This window comes from Pezoporus occidentalis, unplaced genomic scaffold (assembly GCF_034315485.1).
Source record: "Pezoporus occidentalis ecotype Australia unplaced genomic scaffold, CSIRO_AGI_Poc_V1 ctg34, whole genome shotgun sequence".
NCBI lineage: Eukaryota > Metazoa > Chordata > Aves > Psittaciformes > Psittacidae > Pezoporus > Pezoporus occidentalis.
The window spans coordinates 367,059-384,357 of NW_026915376.1; the positions used below are offsets into that span (position 1 = coordinate 367,059).

A 17,299-nucleotide genomic window follows, 5' to 3' on the forward strand; every position below is an offset into this window, starting at 1 on the left:
AGAAAATATATCTTCTTTATTAATAATTGTAAATTGCTAGAGCTTTTCATAGCCTATTCCCTTCATTTAAAGATGCTTTAAATTTGAGATTGCTATCAGTTCTCTTATTTTATGAGACTACTGCTTTTCTTATGTACCAAGCACAGAGATGTATTTAGGATTTAATACAGCAAGCAATGGATTTCCTAGTCCCAAGAGCTTAGATTTTCTTGGCCAAACTTCAGGTATCAAAACCAGAAATGTTTTGCTACAGTTAATCTGTTTTCAAGATGCTGCCTGTTATTAACTATTACGGTTTATTATTAACTATCATTGCAAAGTCTCCAAAGCTCACTGAAGGAAAACATCAAAACCAAACAAGAACAATAAAAATAAAACAAATTATTAATGATATCATGCAATGATTCGTACACTTCCAGAGTAAATGTCTCATTGTTAGTATTACTGATAGGAAGATTGTTTAACTGAATGGATCTGGGTATTTCTTTTCCTCTTCACCTATTCCTTCCCCACTCCTTTTTCCTGGTTGGCAGGAGCTGATATGTTTCAATGCCAAGCTGAAAATCCTGGAGCATCGCCAACAGAGAATTGCTGAGGTCAAGGCCAAGTATGAGTGGTTAATGAGAGAACTGGAGGTGACCAAACAGTACCTGATGCTGGATCCTAATAAATGGCTCAGTGAATGTAAGGATGTTGTTTTATTGCTTGGAGTCATAAGTGTCCTTTGGGTTGTTTAAGGTTCAGGGGAAGAGGGGGAAGACAGAAGGGGGCAGAAATGTTTGCTAAGCATGAGATGTGAGCAATGTGTTTAATGTTTGTAAACTAAAATGGACCAACATGTGACCTAAGGGCAAGTTTTAGATTGACTGTATTTCTAGAACTAGTCCCTGTAATTCTTACTAAATTTTGACAGTAGAACTGAACAATCCTTTTTGCCTGAGAGCTGAATGTTGAAATGGAACAGCATTGAGGTGGTGAATATTGCCACTGGTAGATTAACGTTTACACATTTCGGTCCATGGCTCCTGAAAATAGGTTGTTTTTTTTTTTTTTTTTTGGCTTCAGATCACTCAGACATATAAGGGATATTATAAATCTGCTCTTCTGCCACAAAATAACACTGTGGAGCAAACTTGTCTCTGGGCACCAGTGGACTTACATGAAAAATGAATTTGGCCCTTATTTTATAGCTATAGATGTGTAAAGTTCAGAGAGCTTAAAGGGCATTCATGTTCAAATGAAGAAGGGCCTCATCAGCTCAGAGGGGAAAAGATAAGGAGTACCGAAGTAACTGTACAATAGTTTTTAGTATTAGCAGGCAGATGAATTCATATTAAAAAGTTACAGGAAAAACTATGATTTAAAATTTATTTAGGATAATTGCAGGTGGCAGAAGGAGGTTGGCTGGTGTGTTCTCTTTAAAGCATACTATTCTTTTGACAGCTGCTCTAAGTTAACACTAGACTGGTACATCCTGCAAAACAGCTACATTATATGTTTCAGGATGCTACTAAGGAAGAGAGGTAAAAAGGACAGATTTAAAGAGAGCAGAGAATTCGCCATACATTTCTATCCACTTACTGTGTAATGCCTTTGCTTCTGATTCCAGTGTGATAAGTGTAGAAAGCCTTATTGATGTCATAGACCTCAGGGACCAGATAAGATGGGAAGTGCTGATTCAGACAATGCATCTTGCACTCAGCTTCCATGGAAGCCACGGCCAGCTGCCGTCTGGCAGCATATGGGCACCTACATTGGAGTGACTGATATGTATGCCTTTCCTCGCTACTCAAATGCTCTAATGAGAATCACAGGGAATAGGGAGAGGTGTGAGGAGCAAGGAGTGTGAGGTTGGTTTCTGAATTCAGCAAAAGACCTGTCCTCTATGACAGAGCACATACTTAAATCTCTTTCTGGTCAGCAGAATATGAGAGTCTGTATGTGCTCAGTAATCAACATTTGCTTAAGGGCGCAGGAGTGTGGCAAAAGACATCTGCAGTTCAGGAGGGGATGGCAGAGCGTATCACTCAAGAAAGCATCCAGTGCAATCTTAAAAGTCTTTTTCACTATCAGCAAGCCACTGTGCCATTTTAATAGCCATTAAACAGAAAAGGCAACTTTTAATAACAATGGCAAGCTGGAGATAATGTTGTGTACAGTACTGATGGGTTTGAAGACTTAATTTAACTCTGTCTCTCCCACCAACCAGCACTGGGGGTCATCTTTTCCTATCCCTATGTTTTTGTTTCCCACAGTTGATCTGGAGCAGGTATTTGAGCTGGATTCTCTGGAATACCTGGAGGCCCTGGAATGTGTGACTGAGCGTTTGGAAAATCGTGTCAACTTCTGCAAGGCCCATCTCATGATGATCACCTGTTTTGACATCACCTCTAGACGCCGATAAAGTATGAACCTCAAGAGAATTTCAGTGTGCATGTCTGCCATCCTCCTTTTCCCATCTGAATAGCATCCCAAAGACAGCAGAATGAGGATGAAGGTTGGAGTCAAGTCTAAACTGTGTGTATGAGAGATTTGCTATACTATACAGAAGAGTAATATTAAAAAAAAAACAGGATGAGCATGGAAAAATGGCGATAAAAGGTTGTTGATTCTCTTATCCTAAAAGAGCACTTTGAAGAACCTTTAAGGACATATCTGTAAATAAGAACTGCTGGCAGAAGACGCTTCTTTCCCTGTGCTAGCTGAGGGAGGAGGAAAGGTGGTTGTGGGACTTCACTGAGAGGTTCATTAAAAGAAAACCTATCCAGAAAAACTGTTCAAGTGCCTTGCAAATCTTTATTATCCAAACATTTATGTTCATACTTTATTGTGTACAGATGGTGCTAGTCAAGAAAAGAAAAAGGAAAAAAAAAACAAACACTTTTGAAATGTATTTACAGCTTGTTTTTCTCTTGGTGTTTTCTCCTATTTCAGACTTGCTGTTTCTAAGTAACTTGTGTTTGTAGAAATATTTCCTAATCAGTACAACATATGAATAAATGTTAACTGTCTTTTCTTGTTACCAGAGTAAGGCCACTCAAAGAGAAATGCAACTTTCCTAGATGACACAAAAAATGTTTCTAGCAGTGAGTAAAGTTTGCTTATATGTTCTTCTGTTATCTTACATGCTGGAGGACACAGTAATTTTCCCAACCTGTAGATTCTGCAGTGTGTGAGTGAGGAGAGGTGACATTACTGTGAAGTAAATATCTTTTCTATTTGATCCAACTCCCATCAATTGTTTTCTTGTTTGGTTTTTGTTTTCATGTATTTTTAGCTTCATACTGGCTAGAGTTATGAATGAGGAGGCACTTTTATCCTAACCTAATTTCTGGTGCTAAAACTTGCTGGAAAATTACACTTTAGGCTGAGGGATCCCATGCTTATCAGTCCGAAAATGAGTGATTTATCCTATCTTTCTTTTTTGAGACCATGACTGATAAAATTTCACTTTGCCTCTTTTTGACATACACCACTGCAAAACATGTTTTGGCAGCCTTTGGTCCCTAGCCAGTCTGTCCATAGTCACAGACGTACCTGAGAAGCGCAGGCTTGCTCAGTACCTCTGGAACTAAGTGGGAGTCATGTAGGAGGGGATATAGCATTTCAGGCATGTTGGCTATGGCATGTTCTTTACCAGGCCTCCAATACTGAAGCTATGGCAAAATTTACATTGATGTCAAAAGGACAAGGGTCTGCACCTCAATGCATATCCAAATATTCTACTTGTTTGCCTCTTTATTTACAAAACAGTATGTGGGAAGGAACTTCCTTTGTATTTCTTAAAGAAATGTGTGAAATCTGCATTTTAATTATTATGTATGAAATTATTTTATTGAATTAGGTTTCTTCTTCCATATTGAAATAAGCTTTTTCACAAAAATTCCTCTCTCACATACAATTGTGCTACCTTTTTTGTTGCTTGTGAGAAAATAAGAGCATCATTTAACATATACTCAACATGCACCAGTTTGCTGCTGTACTTGAATGCAACTCTTCTTTTATGTGACCATCATATTAATGCCATCTTTCTTACACTATCCTAAGCAGCAAGTCCCAGTGGGAAAATCACCCAACAAGGATACCTGTAGACTTTCTAGTGTCTAGCTGAAACACCCCCCCCCCTTTTTACCTTTTTTTAAAAAAAAAGATAGAAATAACATTTATATAATTTTATTTTTCTTTTAATACTCTACAACTTGTAATAACAAATCTTTCTCATTCTGTTAGCTTTTTCACTGGATTTTGAAGATCTTTCTTACCTTCTATAGGATTATTTGGAAGGAAAAAATATCCTGTATGATAATTGCTTTCTAGTCCGTTCCACAGCATTTTCCTATCATGAAACTTATATTCCAAGCAAGAATTAAAGATATAGGTCTGATCTCTCTCCCCTTCTCTCTCAAGGCAAAAAAAACTTATGAAGAAAAGCACCAAATAGCACAATTTATCTAGCTTTGTTTCTCATTGTAATGATTTCACATGTGTTGGTTCTGTTGAGGCCATCTCTTCTCCACAGAGCACCATGAATTCAGTACAGCTCTGCAGAGCCATGGGAATTGCCCCTACAGGTTTGTGCTGGATGAAGACTTAATGCCTTTGGGATATGGAGCGCGCCTCTGTGGGCTTAGTCCTGCAGAGCCCCAGGTACACGCTGTCAGGTCACATACACACAGAAGAGAGACTTTCAAAGCCAGATCCCATCTCACTCACCTGTGTCCCCAGATAGGCCTGTACCCCTCTCACCTATGACACTAACACTGTGCAAAGCCTATCTCCAAGGCCATTTCCCAACATTCAAGGAATACCCCCACCTACCCCTAAGTTGTGCACATGAAATTAAATGTTGCCTTCTTTAAGCTTAACCATTTCTGAAAATGTTTGCTGGAAGGTGGTCATTGGGTAATTGGGGCATGTTGTCTTTCCTCTGCTGAAAACAAGCAGCCCAAAATGGACATGGTGGGCTCCCTGGGGACCTGCAGTGAGATGGTGAATGGCAAGCAGTACAGTAAAAGTAAACATACACTTGATAGAAAGTAAAATCCTAGCAAATGGTGCGTGCACAGAATGCACTGTTAACAAGAGATGCCCTCTCACATAGTCTGGGATTTATACAGAAGTGGTGATATTTCTATAAATCAACTGGACATATTTCAGAGCTATTGTAAAATATCTATTATGTGTAATATTCCTCAGCATCATTAACTCAATTATTCACTAGATTTGGCACCTCTGTAGATTAGAAAACATAGCAAAAAATGCCTCTAACTAGCCATTATTTTAAACAGTAAGAGCATATGTTTGTCCTGTTCATTGTGATGGACCAAAATTGATTCCTGAAGACAAGTGGATTATGCCAAGGCTGAATTCAGCATTCTGAAAATTATGGAGTACTTGAGCAGAATCACAGTCCTTACAAATATTTTATTTCTGAGGTCTTAATTAGACTAGCCATTAACACTCCCATCATATACTACTATTCATATCTTAAAATCCATGCTTATCTTCTCTTTTTTGACTTCCTGTTGATGCATTTCAGAATTTGCCACTATGTTTTTAGAACCTGTGGTGGCTTAGTGCATAAAAGGGAATGAAAATATGTGGAGATTTGACATTTATGAAATATTTTCTTGTTGAAAATAGATTTGAACTTCAGATTTTATATCATTATACTTCAAATATCCAAAAGAGATAATTAAAAGCATCAGGACCTTATTATGAAATTGATCTTAGTCTACAGTAGCCAGCATTTACAGAAGACCCACACACTTCTGCAAGTCATCCATGAAGCCTCATTCTTTAAGCAACTGCCAGTTTTTTAAAAGGGCATCAAGTTGCCCAAAATACACAAGAGCAATGTGAATGTAATGCTTAATCATTTGCATATTCAGAAATCAATCTTGTTTCCCTCGGACAGCTTTAGTAGCAAACAGCAGTGTTAACATAATTAGGTTTGAAGGTTAATTCTTTGCTTGCTCATGTAGCAGCAGATCACAGTTCTTTATTGTCGGGCTGTGTAATGAATACCACCACTGCTCTGCTCTGCATCTCCACTGCTGTGCTCATGGGCAGCTGGGGGCAGTTTGGGCCTCATTTGGAGAACTGCTTGTCTTGGCATACATGAACCTTACTTATACAAGGGACAGAAGCTGCTTTATAGCTCCAAATTCAAGGGAAACCTTAGGTTGGAGAGTTTGGCTGTTATCTGGGTTCAGGCAGAAAGCCACTGTTCACATACCCGCCGACTCCCGGTGCTGGGTCACTTCATATCCTAGAGAGTGTGAGATGGCCCTAATTACTGGTGTTTCTGTCTCAACAGCATGCATATTTTCTAGTGCTAATCATACCTGTATTTCATAGAATCATAGAATAATTAGGGTTGGAAAGGACCTTAAGGTCATCTAGTTCCAACCCCCTGCCATGGGCAGGGACACCTTACGTTAAACCATATCACCCAAGGCTCTGTCCAACCTGGTCTTGAACACTGCCAGGGATGCAGCATTCACAACCTCTCTGGGCAACCCATTCCAGTGCCTCACCACCCTAACAGGAAAGAATTTCCTCTTATATCCAATCTAAACTTCCTCTATTTAAGTTTTAACCCCTTGTCCTGTCACTACAGTCCCTAATGAAGAGTCCTTCCCCAGCATCCCTATAGGCCCCCTTCAGATACTGGAAGGCTGCAATGAGGTCTCCACGCAGCCTTCTCTTCTCCAGGATGAACAGCCCCAACTTCCTCAGCCTGTCTTCATACGGGAGGTGCTTCAGTCCCCTGATCATCATCGTGGCCCTTCTCCGGACTTGTTCCAACAGTTCCATGTCCTTTTTATGTTGAGGACACCAGAACTGCACACAATACTCCAGGTGAGGTCTCACAAGAGCAGAGTAAAGGGGCAGGATCACCTCCTTTGACCTGCTGGTCACGCTCCTTTTGATGCAGCCCAGGATACGGTTGGCTTTCTGGGCTGCGAGTGCACACTGAAGCCAGCTCATGTTCATTTTCTCATCGACCAACACCCCCAAGTCCTTCTCCGCAGGGCTGCTCTGAATCTCTTCTCTGCCCAGCCTGTAGCTGTGCCTGGGATTGCTCCGACCCAGGTGTAGGACCTTGCACTTGGCATGGTTAAACTTCATGAGGTTGGCATCAGCCCACCTCACGAACGTGTCAAGGTCCCTCTGGATGGCATTCCTTCCCTCCAGCGTATCAACCAAACCACACAGCTTGGTGTCATTGGCAAACTTGCTGAGGGCACACTCAATCCCACTGTCCCCATCAGCGACGAAGATGTTGAACAAGACGGTTCCCAACACCGATCCCTGAGGAACACCACTCGTTACTGGTCTCCAGCTGGACATTGAGCCATTGACCACAACTCTGTGTGCGGCCATCCAGCCAGTTCTTTATCCATCGAGTGGTCCTCGAATTGTTTCAGAACAATTCGTTGTCAACTCGGTCAGATCTAAGCAATCTAAAGGACTATTTCATAGAAAGGCAAGGAAGCAAAACCATATTCAGGCTCTTCTTTCTTAAGTAAGTCTTTATTGGGCCTGTTCTCATCTCACCTATGCTGGTATAACTGAGACACAATTGCATTTTCAGGAGAGTTACAGCAGAGTAAACCCAGTGAGGAAAATGGAAAAATTCTTTCCCCTGCCAATTTGCTATTTATTTACTGTGCTGCTAGTTATGCAGTTGAAGATTATGCACCTCTTAACTATTTGAGTTATATATATAAGCCCCCCCAGTGCTCTCTCACTTTTCATTAAGGGCTATGCACAGGGCTATCACTGAACATCTGCTGGCCTTGATCCAGTCTTGGAAGACTCCCACTGCCATATAACCTAACTTCTGAAACTTGCAGCTGCATAAAATAGTAACTGGTAAAAAGCGGTGGCGTGATCCTCTGACATGAAGCAAGCTAAGTGAGAGCTGCAGGTAATGTACAGAAACGGATGAAAGAAAGATACACACTGGTATTTCTTTTCTTTCATCTCTGAACATGGCAGTTAGTTACAGAGGCAGAAAGCTGGGACTGGTGCTGGGAGTAAGGCACATCAAGTCTCAAGCTTGCTCACAGGATAGACTCAGTTCATCTTGAAGTATTTTTCTGTTACTTTTTTTTTTTATTTATCTTGGTAATATGGTTTGTCTTAAAATAGCGACTTCTACCTGTGGCATGGAGTTCAAGTTTTATGACAGCTGAAGGATGTAGACTTTTTTACAAACATCATCTTTAATGAATGTTTATGATTTTGTTGAGTCTTTTTTCTGAGCTGAAAACAATCAATCATAAAAATAAAGTGTATGTGCATGCAGACAAATGTGCATGTACACAGCCTGAGGGAAACGGTCCCCTCACACATTATTGTTGGGAGATGGCATAGCTGTTCACAAGTGGCAACATCACTCTCCCTTCCTCCTCCAAGGAGAATTTATAGAACCTTTCTCTTTGCACTCACAAAGGTGACCTACACCACAGCACAGGGAAAACATACGCTTGAAACACTTTCAAAGGCTTCTTCTACCTGTCCTTTTTTCCCCCATGTTCTTCAGCCTATAAAGCCAACTGGCTGCAGTCCCCGTGTGGAGGCTGTCATTGAAACATTAAAGCCTGTAAAAGTAAATCAAGTGAACTGCTGTATATTTCACAACATCAGGAATTTAAGGCAAGGTATTTTACAACCCTAGCTGTTAAATATAACAATTTCTACATTTTATTAAATACATGTATTTTTTAAATGCAACAATTTCTACAATTTATACATGGGGCATACAGCATAGTTACATCAGTTGAAAGCCTGTACCCTTAGCTGTCTATGAGATACAGCTTTCTGCCTAGTATTAACAGCTTTAAAATTGTAAAAATTGTGCATTGCAGAAGCAAATATGATTCTCATAAGCTAGAGGCTGAGTGACCCTCTGAAGCCAGTTCATATGGGAGGGATGGTTGTGCAGCATCAGGAGTGCACCAGCTCACTGCAGAGATCAAAGCATTCATATCACAAAATACTGATAGACGGCCATAGAGGTACCCATTTCTTAAATCCACTGATGGGTGACATACCTTGCTTAATCCTGATGTCCTCATGGTCTTTGTTTTGTTCCTCTACAGGCTTTTGTATCAGGGACAGCCAGCAGTTTTTGGAGACACAAGGCTGGTTGTTGCAAGCTATCACAAGATTTGAAACGGGTTTCCAAATAACTATGGCAAACAAAACTGTGAATGATTTGTCAGTGCAAAGTTAATCATCTCTATCTCTTGCATTTATTGTGTGCTCATCCCAGGGTTATCTAAGTTTCCATACCTGCTCTTGGAAATAATAAACCATTTTATTATTGTCTTTATCTTTTCTTCTTTCTCCTCTTCCAGCAAGCTTTCAAAAACAAAAATCAGTTTCCCTTGAAAATATAGCACCCTTTTCCTAACCCCATTGAAATCGATACAGGTTTTGTCACTAGCTTCATAGACAGCAGGCTCATGCTTACTTATGCAACATTCTGAAGCTCACAAAGAACGTGGTGATTCTGCAAAGACTGAAAGTGCTGAAAGTGAATTAGTAACATTCATCTATATTTCAAACCACCTTCAAAATCCTCCTGGATATGAAATAAAACACAACCCAAACCATCTTACTTTGAGTGGTCCTACTTAAGTATTGAGCAAACTTTATAATAATGGTAATAAATTGGTGCTTGAGGCAGTTTCAGCTATATTACATATTCTCTATATACTATAGATATGGATGTATTCACCCTCTATATTGTATATGTATGTGTGTGAGTATTTACATATAGCACACATACATATATGTTTTATGTATGCATAGATGATGATACTAACTTTTCTAAGTTTTACTTTCCCTCCCATAGCTGAAACTGCTGGTTACTAACAAACATCCACATCATATTCTATGTATGAAGGATATAATTTATTTGTAAACTCAGGATGTTCTTGTTTTATAGAGTTGCTTGTATTTTATAATTTATTTACACATCATGGTTGGAAATGCTTATCTAAGTGCTATGCATTGAAGTGTATGTTTGCTAAATCCATTTCATTCTGTTTGTGGCCACGTTCTTTCTCATTATGACAGTGGTATAAAATAGGGCTAAGGAGGAGACAAACTGATGGATATAGAACTAATGCTGGTCCCACCAGAAATTCCAGAAGAGGATGTATCAGTAGTAGATATATATATATATTTTATCAACTAAATTTTATGGGGGTGGGGGGCTGGGGGGGGGGAAGAACAGCATGAGGACAAGTTCAAAATGTGGAAAGTCACAGCCATGTCCAAGTTGGTCAACAAATGCATTGAGCCTTTTGCCATTAAAATTGTAAAGTTTATTGTTTGCTGGCTAAAAAATATCCTTTTTTGTGGTATCTGAGGTGTGAAACATTGTCAAAAATATGATGTCTGGAAAAAAAAATCAAACTATAGTGGCATTAAATGTTTACTTTTATCTTACCAATATATCTGCCTGTTCCTCCTGACTGTTTTACTTTGGATGAAAGCATTTATGAAGTGGCAGAGAAGAAAGTGCTTTTGACCCACAAGAGGATGTGCTATTATAATAGTGAGAGTGAGCAAGATGAAACCTGAAAATAAAACAACCAAAGGGTTCTCCCAAGCAAGTATTGCTGAGAAGCAAATTCACCAGAAAACAGTAACAAACTGCAGGGCTTGATAGCAGTGACAGAAATATTAACCCAAGCATAGCACCATTAATTTCTCCCCTGCTGCTGTTCGGAAACAAAAAGAGAACAATCTCAGGACCAGAATTGGTTAGGCTTTTACATAAACTGGTTATGCGTACGTGCCTCCCCAGATTAGCAGGGATTTCTCTATCTGCATCCATAAGCAAGAGAAAAATCTGAGAGTAAATGATAAAAATGTGTATGTAGGTATAATTTTTTGTCATCTCTAGCAGTTATGTCACCATGGGTGTAAACCACAATGTAAGAGTGATAAAACAAGTTCGTGGCCGTTACTGACGACATGCTTCTCTCTGAGAGGATACGGTGGCATGTTCAGCTGACCTCTGAGCTTCTGCTAAGATGTGCATAATATTTGCTAGCCTTTTGCTCACATTTGCGGTATTCCCCACTGATAATTAAGAGAACATCTTACATGGAGAGCAAGATATGAACTAGCTTTCTGGGAAGACCTCAAATACCCTTTGACACTTGGGTATGCCCTGATAAGGACTCTGTGCTCTTCCCATTGGAAGAAAACAACAAATCCTATTTCTTGTGGGAAGAGAAAAAAGGAAGCTATTTAAAACCTCCTTTAAGACACATCATATGCTGGCAGGTGATTCCCTTACATTCCCAACTTTAGGAGGGACATATTAACATGCTAGGCATCTAAATATTTGGTAGACAAGTTTGGTGAGCATTTAAAACCATCCTTTCTTCTATCTATCTTGTTATTACACCAGTTCAGTGACAGAGCTAGCAGTCACAGTGCAGGTGATGCAGTCATCTATGGTGACCAGCTTTTCCAAACGAAAAAATATCAAGGTGGCTGCAGAGGCTAAGGCTGGCACTAAATGTGGTGGAGGGGAAGAGGAAGCTTCTCCTCGTTTCTCCTCTCTTAGCAGCAAACCCTGTGACTCCAGTACTACCTTAGCTCTTTCTCCTGGGCTAGTGAAATTGCATGCTGGTGCTTCTCCACAGTAACTGTAAATGAAGATAAACAGCCATTCCTTTTCTCTTTGGGCTGTTCAGAATAGCTCTGATTTGCTCTAAAGAGCTAAAAGGCTTATTGCCTATTTTTGAGGTAATTTGTCTTCATTGCTGTTATCATGCAGCCACATCAGTATTAAAGAACCCAAAGTGCCTTACAGTGACAAAAACAGAGAAAAATGGGTTAGCAGAAGTCCGAGACTTTGTCTAAGGCGGAACTGATGGTGAGGAGCTCTCTTTGAGCTAAAAAAAAAAACAACAAAAAGGAAAATCAGTTCCCTCTTGGTCAGTTCTGAAGACCTCAGTGCTACGCACCTTCACTTTGGGGAAAGACTGCCAGGAAAGGTTTTGAGCATGGAACGGGAACAGGAGCTCACACCTGGCAAAAAGGCTGCTGTCCTGACGAATCATGCTTAATACTGTTGGCACCTCTTGTGTGGCGCTAGCCATCACCAAGTCTTAACTCATCTGTAAAACCAATAACCTTCCAGGCTAAGTCAGGAGAAGGTTTAGTGTGGAAACCTGACAAGCCCAATATCCTTATGGGGTCCTGAACAAGCTCCTTAGCTACTGGAAAATGAGGAGGAGCAGAAGTAGTTGCTAAAGCTGGTTCCTATCCCACATCTACCTGCAAACCATTCGGGCTTCCGTGACCTCACCCTCACTTTGGCTGGCATCACTAGCTGCCTGGAAGCCACAGGGGAGGGCAGGGGGCAAGAGAATTCAGCTCCCAGTCTCCCAGATGGAAACAAAATTAATGTTTAGTTCCTTTAGAAAAAGCCCATCTTTGAGTGGATTTTACATTTTATGATATCTGTTAGTATTCTTGACAGTTGCCAATCTGGCAGTTTTGGAGGCTGACATCTGCTATTTGAACTCTGAACAATGCTATACTGGCTGTGACCACACAAATGCCCCACATTTCTCAAAAAGCACTTCAGAACCTCCATAACCAAGCGGGTAGCTTGGAGGTCCTATGTACTCTCCTTTCAGGAATAACTATGCCAAATGCTGATCCAGAAAAAGCTCCAAGATGGGCAAAAGTGGTCCATCCCTAAAGGATGCTTGTCTAGGGGAAAGCCCTGCATCAATTTTCATTTACGTTTACATGTGTCTCTTCTGTGGACACTTACTGCACAGGTTTGGCACCCGTTCTTTGCATCAGATTGCAGGTTTCATGCCAGTCAACTGGCAGCCAAATGTACGCAGCTGTGTGTGGCGCACATTCATATTTCCATTTCTATCTCCTAGAGAGCCAAGTGCAGCCAGACACATGGGTATGGTATGCAGGACTCAGGGCTTCCTGGGAAGGAAGTCCCACACCTCCAGCAGATCTTTGTTACTGACTTGAAAAGGTGCAGGGACTGTGCTTGTTCCTGTCTCATCTGTCCTCAACTTCATTCATTCTCTGAATGGCAAGAAACCAGGGAGATGGGAGAAAACTTGACATCTTTCTATATCTAGTTTGCCAAAAGATTAATTGCTCATTGTATAAATAAAGCAGGAGGTGAGGGAGGACACAAGCCACCCCACTCGCTGTCTGTGCTCTGCAGACTCTTCAGTGCTGGTACGGTTGGATTCTCTGTGCCATTCAGCAAACTGCCCCTTGGAGCTTGCTTGAAACAAGAGTGTCCAGCAGAGCTGAAGGAGTAGCAGTGCTTTTACCTGCCTTGTATTTGAGTGCCTGTCCATGCATAGTGGCCCAGCTTGCTCCCATCTCTGTGTTTTAGCTGGATGCCCAGGGACACAACTACTAAGACAGTCATGACAGATGTGGGAAGATTCACAGGGTGAGCTGCCTGCTCCTAAACCATATTTAATGGAAACCTGGAGATACCTAGCAAGCAGCACCACAGAAGCCAACTTGTAAACATAATTTTCTCCTAATTTCTAATGGAAGAACAATGGAAGGCATGGAAATTATGATGTGACTAATGAGAAAGATAACAGTCCAGCTCCTCACCCAGCAGCTGGTGACTCTGCTGCTCATGCTGCTCCTAGGGGCTGGTGTAGCAGGACTCACACCTGCTCTGAGTTTCCAGAGGCTCAAAGATCATTTATGAAGGTTATTTGTAAAGCCATTAAGATGCTGTGAAATCAACAGGAAAGCTTCTGAACAGCCTCTAAGCCTCAGTGTTGCAGATTTCACACCCACCAGACTCCTTTCTGCTGCCAAGGCCAAAACATTGGGACCACCAACCTTGGCTTGACAATTAGCATTGCAGTGACATGAAATGGTCTGCAGAGTGGGTCAACCATAGGAGCAAACAACATGTGCATAGTAAATAAGCCCCTAAATAAATAAAGCTAGCAAGAGGGCTTCACACCTGAAATCTCTGTTGGGGATGCAATTAGTGTGGGAGTACTGGAGCACCAAAATACTTTCTAAGTGAAAATATTTGTTTGGGACTGGTTTTTCCACCCAGTAATATCACTTTGGCACTTGTGACTCATTCTATCAAAAACTTATTTACACCCCCTCTAAATAATTGCTGTCCTGCTTTTATGTCCTGCTAATTGATCACTTTCCATATGCTTGTACAAAATAAACAGGCCCAAGAGATGAAATCCAAGGAACAAGGGGGCTATAACAGGCATGCCAAGGGATGCTCGGCGCAGCACCAACATTGCTCCTTCCACACCGTTTTCATCTGTGCCAGCCATGGACGTGGGGCCATAGGCCTCATCTACATAACCCCATTCAGATTAGGGGTAGGGTTAGAGTTCAGAGATCCACAGAGCCTTCAGCTTCATGGACAATATGGATTCAAAAGACATATCAAGGAAAACATGGCACTGCACCTATTTTACTCTTTCCATACCTTTTCTCATCTGAGGCAGCCAATGGTGTGGGGACACAGGCCTCATCTCCATGTTGCTTACTTTAGGTTTAGGATTAGCATTATGGTTCAGAGTTCCATACACCGTTTCAGAGACACTGGGGCTGCAAAAGGCATGGCAAGGGGAACACAGCACTGGATGCACATTACTGCTTCCACAACTTTCTCATCTGGCCAGCCATGGATGTGGGGATGTAGGTGTCACCTCCATGACCCCTTTCAGATCAGGTGTAGGGTTAGAGTTCAGAGATCTGCAAAGCCTTCAGCTCCAGGGTCACTGGAGGTGCAAAAGACATGCCAAGGAGAACACGGCACTGCACCAACATTACTTTTTCCATACCTTTCTCATCTGGGCCAGCCAATAGTGCTGGTGACTAAGGCCTCATCTCAAAGATGCTGCTTACATTAGGGTTAGTGTCAGAGTTAGGTTTCAGAGATCTACAAAGACTACAGCTCCAGAGACACCAGAGCTGTAAAAGGTATGTCAAGGAGAACACGGCACAGCACCAACATTAGTCCTTCTACACCTTTCTCATCTGAGTCAGCCATGGTGCTGGGGATGTGTGCCTCACCAATATGATGCCACTTAAATTATGGTTAGGGTTTAGAGATCCACAAAGCCTGCATCTCCAGGGACACTGGGGCTGCAAAAGGCATGCCAAGGGGGGCTTGGCACAGCACCAACATTACTGCTTCCACACCTTATTCACCTTGGCCACATACAGTGTTGTTGCTGTCATTTTCACCTTCATATTGGATACTGTCATTCAACTTTTGTAAGGACCTGCCTGCAGAAGATGTGCCCATGTGGAGACCTCCTGAGTGGAGATCTCACACTCAGAGAGATGTAGTCAGAGGCTCAATGTCCAAGTGATGAGTAGAGTTCCTCAAGGGTTGATACTGGAACCTATCCCGTGTAACACCTTTGTCAGTGTCATGGACAGTGGGATTGAGTGCACGCTTAGCAAATTTGCCAATGACACCAAGCTGGAGGGAAGGAATGCCATCCAGAGGGACCTTGACACACTTGAGAGGTGAGACATGAACCTCTCATGAGGCCAACTTCATGAAGCTCAACAAGACCAAGTACAAAGTCCTGCAAGTTGGAGCATTCCCAAACACAAACAACAGCCTGGGTGGAGACTGGGTTGAGAGCAGCCCTGACAAGAAGGACCTGCTGGTATTTATTGATGAGAAACTCAACATCACCCAGTGTATACTCACAGCCCAGAAAGCCAAGCATATCCTGGACTGCACCAAAAGGAACATGGCCAGCAGGTCAAGGGAGGAGATTCTCCCTCTCTACTCTGCCTTCATGAGACCCCACCTGCAGTCCTGTGTTCAGCCCTGGTGCCCCCAGCACAAGAGGGACATGGACTTTTTGGAGTGAGTTCAGAGGAGGGCCACAAAGACTATCAGAGGGCTGGAGCACCTCTCCTATGAAGACAGTCTGAGAGAGTTGGGCTTGTTCAGCCTGAGGAAGAGAAGGCGCTGGGAAGACCTTGAAACAGTTTTCCAGTACTAACGGGGACCTACAAGAAATCTGGAGAGGGACTTTTTACAAAGGCAGGTAGTGACAGCACAAGGAGGAATGGCTTTAAACTGAAGGAAGGGACATTTCAATTAGCCATTAGTAAGGAATTCTTTACTATGAGGGTGGTGAGACACTGGAACAGGTTGCACAGTGGATGTCGATGCTCCATTCCTGGCAGTGTTCGAGACCAGTTTGTACAGGGCTTTGAACAACCTGGTCTAGTAGAAGGTGTCCTTGCCCATAGCAGGGGGGTTGGAAATAGATGATATTTAAGGTCCCTTCAAACCCAAACCATTCTATGATTCATATTAGGGTTAGGGATCAGAAAGCCACAGAACCTACAGCTCCAGGGACACTGGTGCCACAAGGCATGCCAGACCTTGAAGGGCTGTTCTATAGCAGAGATGATGTTGGTAGTTGATGATCTTCACCACAAGCCTGGAAGGACACATTTTGCCAAGGCTTTAGATATGAATAGCAAAATTAATAACTTTGTGGCTTGGGTGTATCACAGTCATATTCATGGATTGCATGAAGAACTTTGGGGCTGTGATGAAATGAACTTGGACAATGCCCACCTCCAGGGTTTTTATTCATCTTCCTGTCTGCCAGCCATAAAGCATCCCAGACTTGGGGTCAGCTTTCCTCTGACCTTTGCAGAAAATACAAAATCAGATTTTTGTCTTTTTTTCACAAATTATGTAACAATTCCAGCTCCCCAGAGGAAACATTTGGTAAGGGTGAAAAAAAAAAGTCTTTGAATTCCCTCATTACACTGACATACCATTATGTACTGGTGTGTTCAGAAATAAACTTTCCCAGCTTGTGGTAGAGCACTGCCCTTATTCAGTACTCCTGTTAGCATTATGGGCAAACATCACTCTGCAGTAATGGTATTTTGATCACAGTCCTATACAGGGTGTAAGCTGGGTACAAGGCAATGACACTGAAGAGAATAGAAATCCAGACACTGCCAGTACCTCATTGAAGCTGTTCTCTCCAGACTGTGATGTGACTTTGAAGAGGAGACTGAGATACAACAGGGGCCCTTGCATCCAAACAGGAAAGCAGGGCTGCCCAGGAGAAGCAGAAGCAAACCCCCAGCAGGGACTGCTCCCTGTCGTGCAGTCCTCATCAACACTGCTACTCCAGTACAGACCACTGGCTGTCCCTCACCTGTATTGGTCTCCATAATGCTAGGTATGGAGACCAGTTCCTCCCTGCAGCAATGTGAT

At 42.0% G+C, this 17,299-nt stretch overlaps 1 protein-coding gene and 1 long non-coding RNA gene across 4 annotated transcripts in view; one reads left to right on the forward strand and one right to left on the reverse strand.

The window, feature by feature from the left end:
* The window catches only part of KIF26B (kinesin family member 26B), a 288,950-nt gene extending 285,716 nt beyond the window's left edge, over nucleotides 1-3,234 (forward strand). The window contains exons 14-15 of the mRNA XM_062629463.1: nucleotides 534-684; nucleotides 2,256-3,234. Coding sequence (XP_062485447.1) covers nucleotides 534-684; nucleotides 2,256-2,404 — 300 coding nt within the window. The 3' untranslated portion in view covers nucleotides 2,405-3,234. The remainder of the gene's footprint in view (nucleotides 1-533; nucleotides 685-2,255) is intronic.
* Nucleotides 1-9,558, reverse strand: part of LOC134169175 (uncharacterized) — a 48,107-nt gene extending 38,549 nt beyond the window's left edge. For all 3 annotated transcript variants that reach the window (XR_009966804.1, XR_009966802.1, XR_009966803.1), the window contains exon 1: nucleotides 9,066-9,558. This is a non-coding gene — a long non-coding RNA (uncharacterized LOC134169175). The remainder of the gene's footprint in view (nucleotides 1-9,065) is intronic.
* Nucleotides 9,559-17,299: the final 7,741 nt, after the last annotated feature.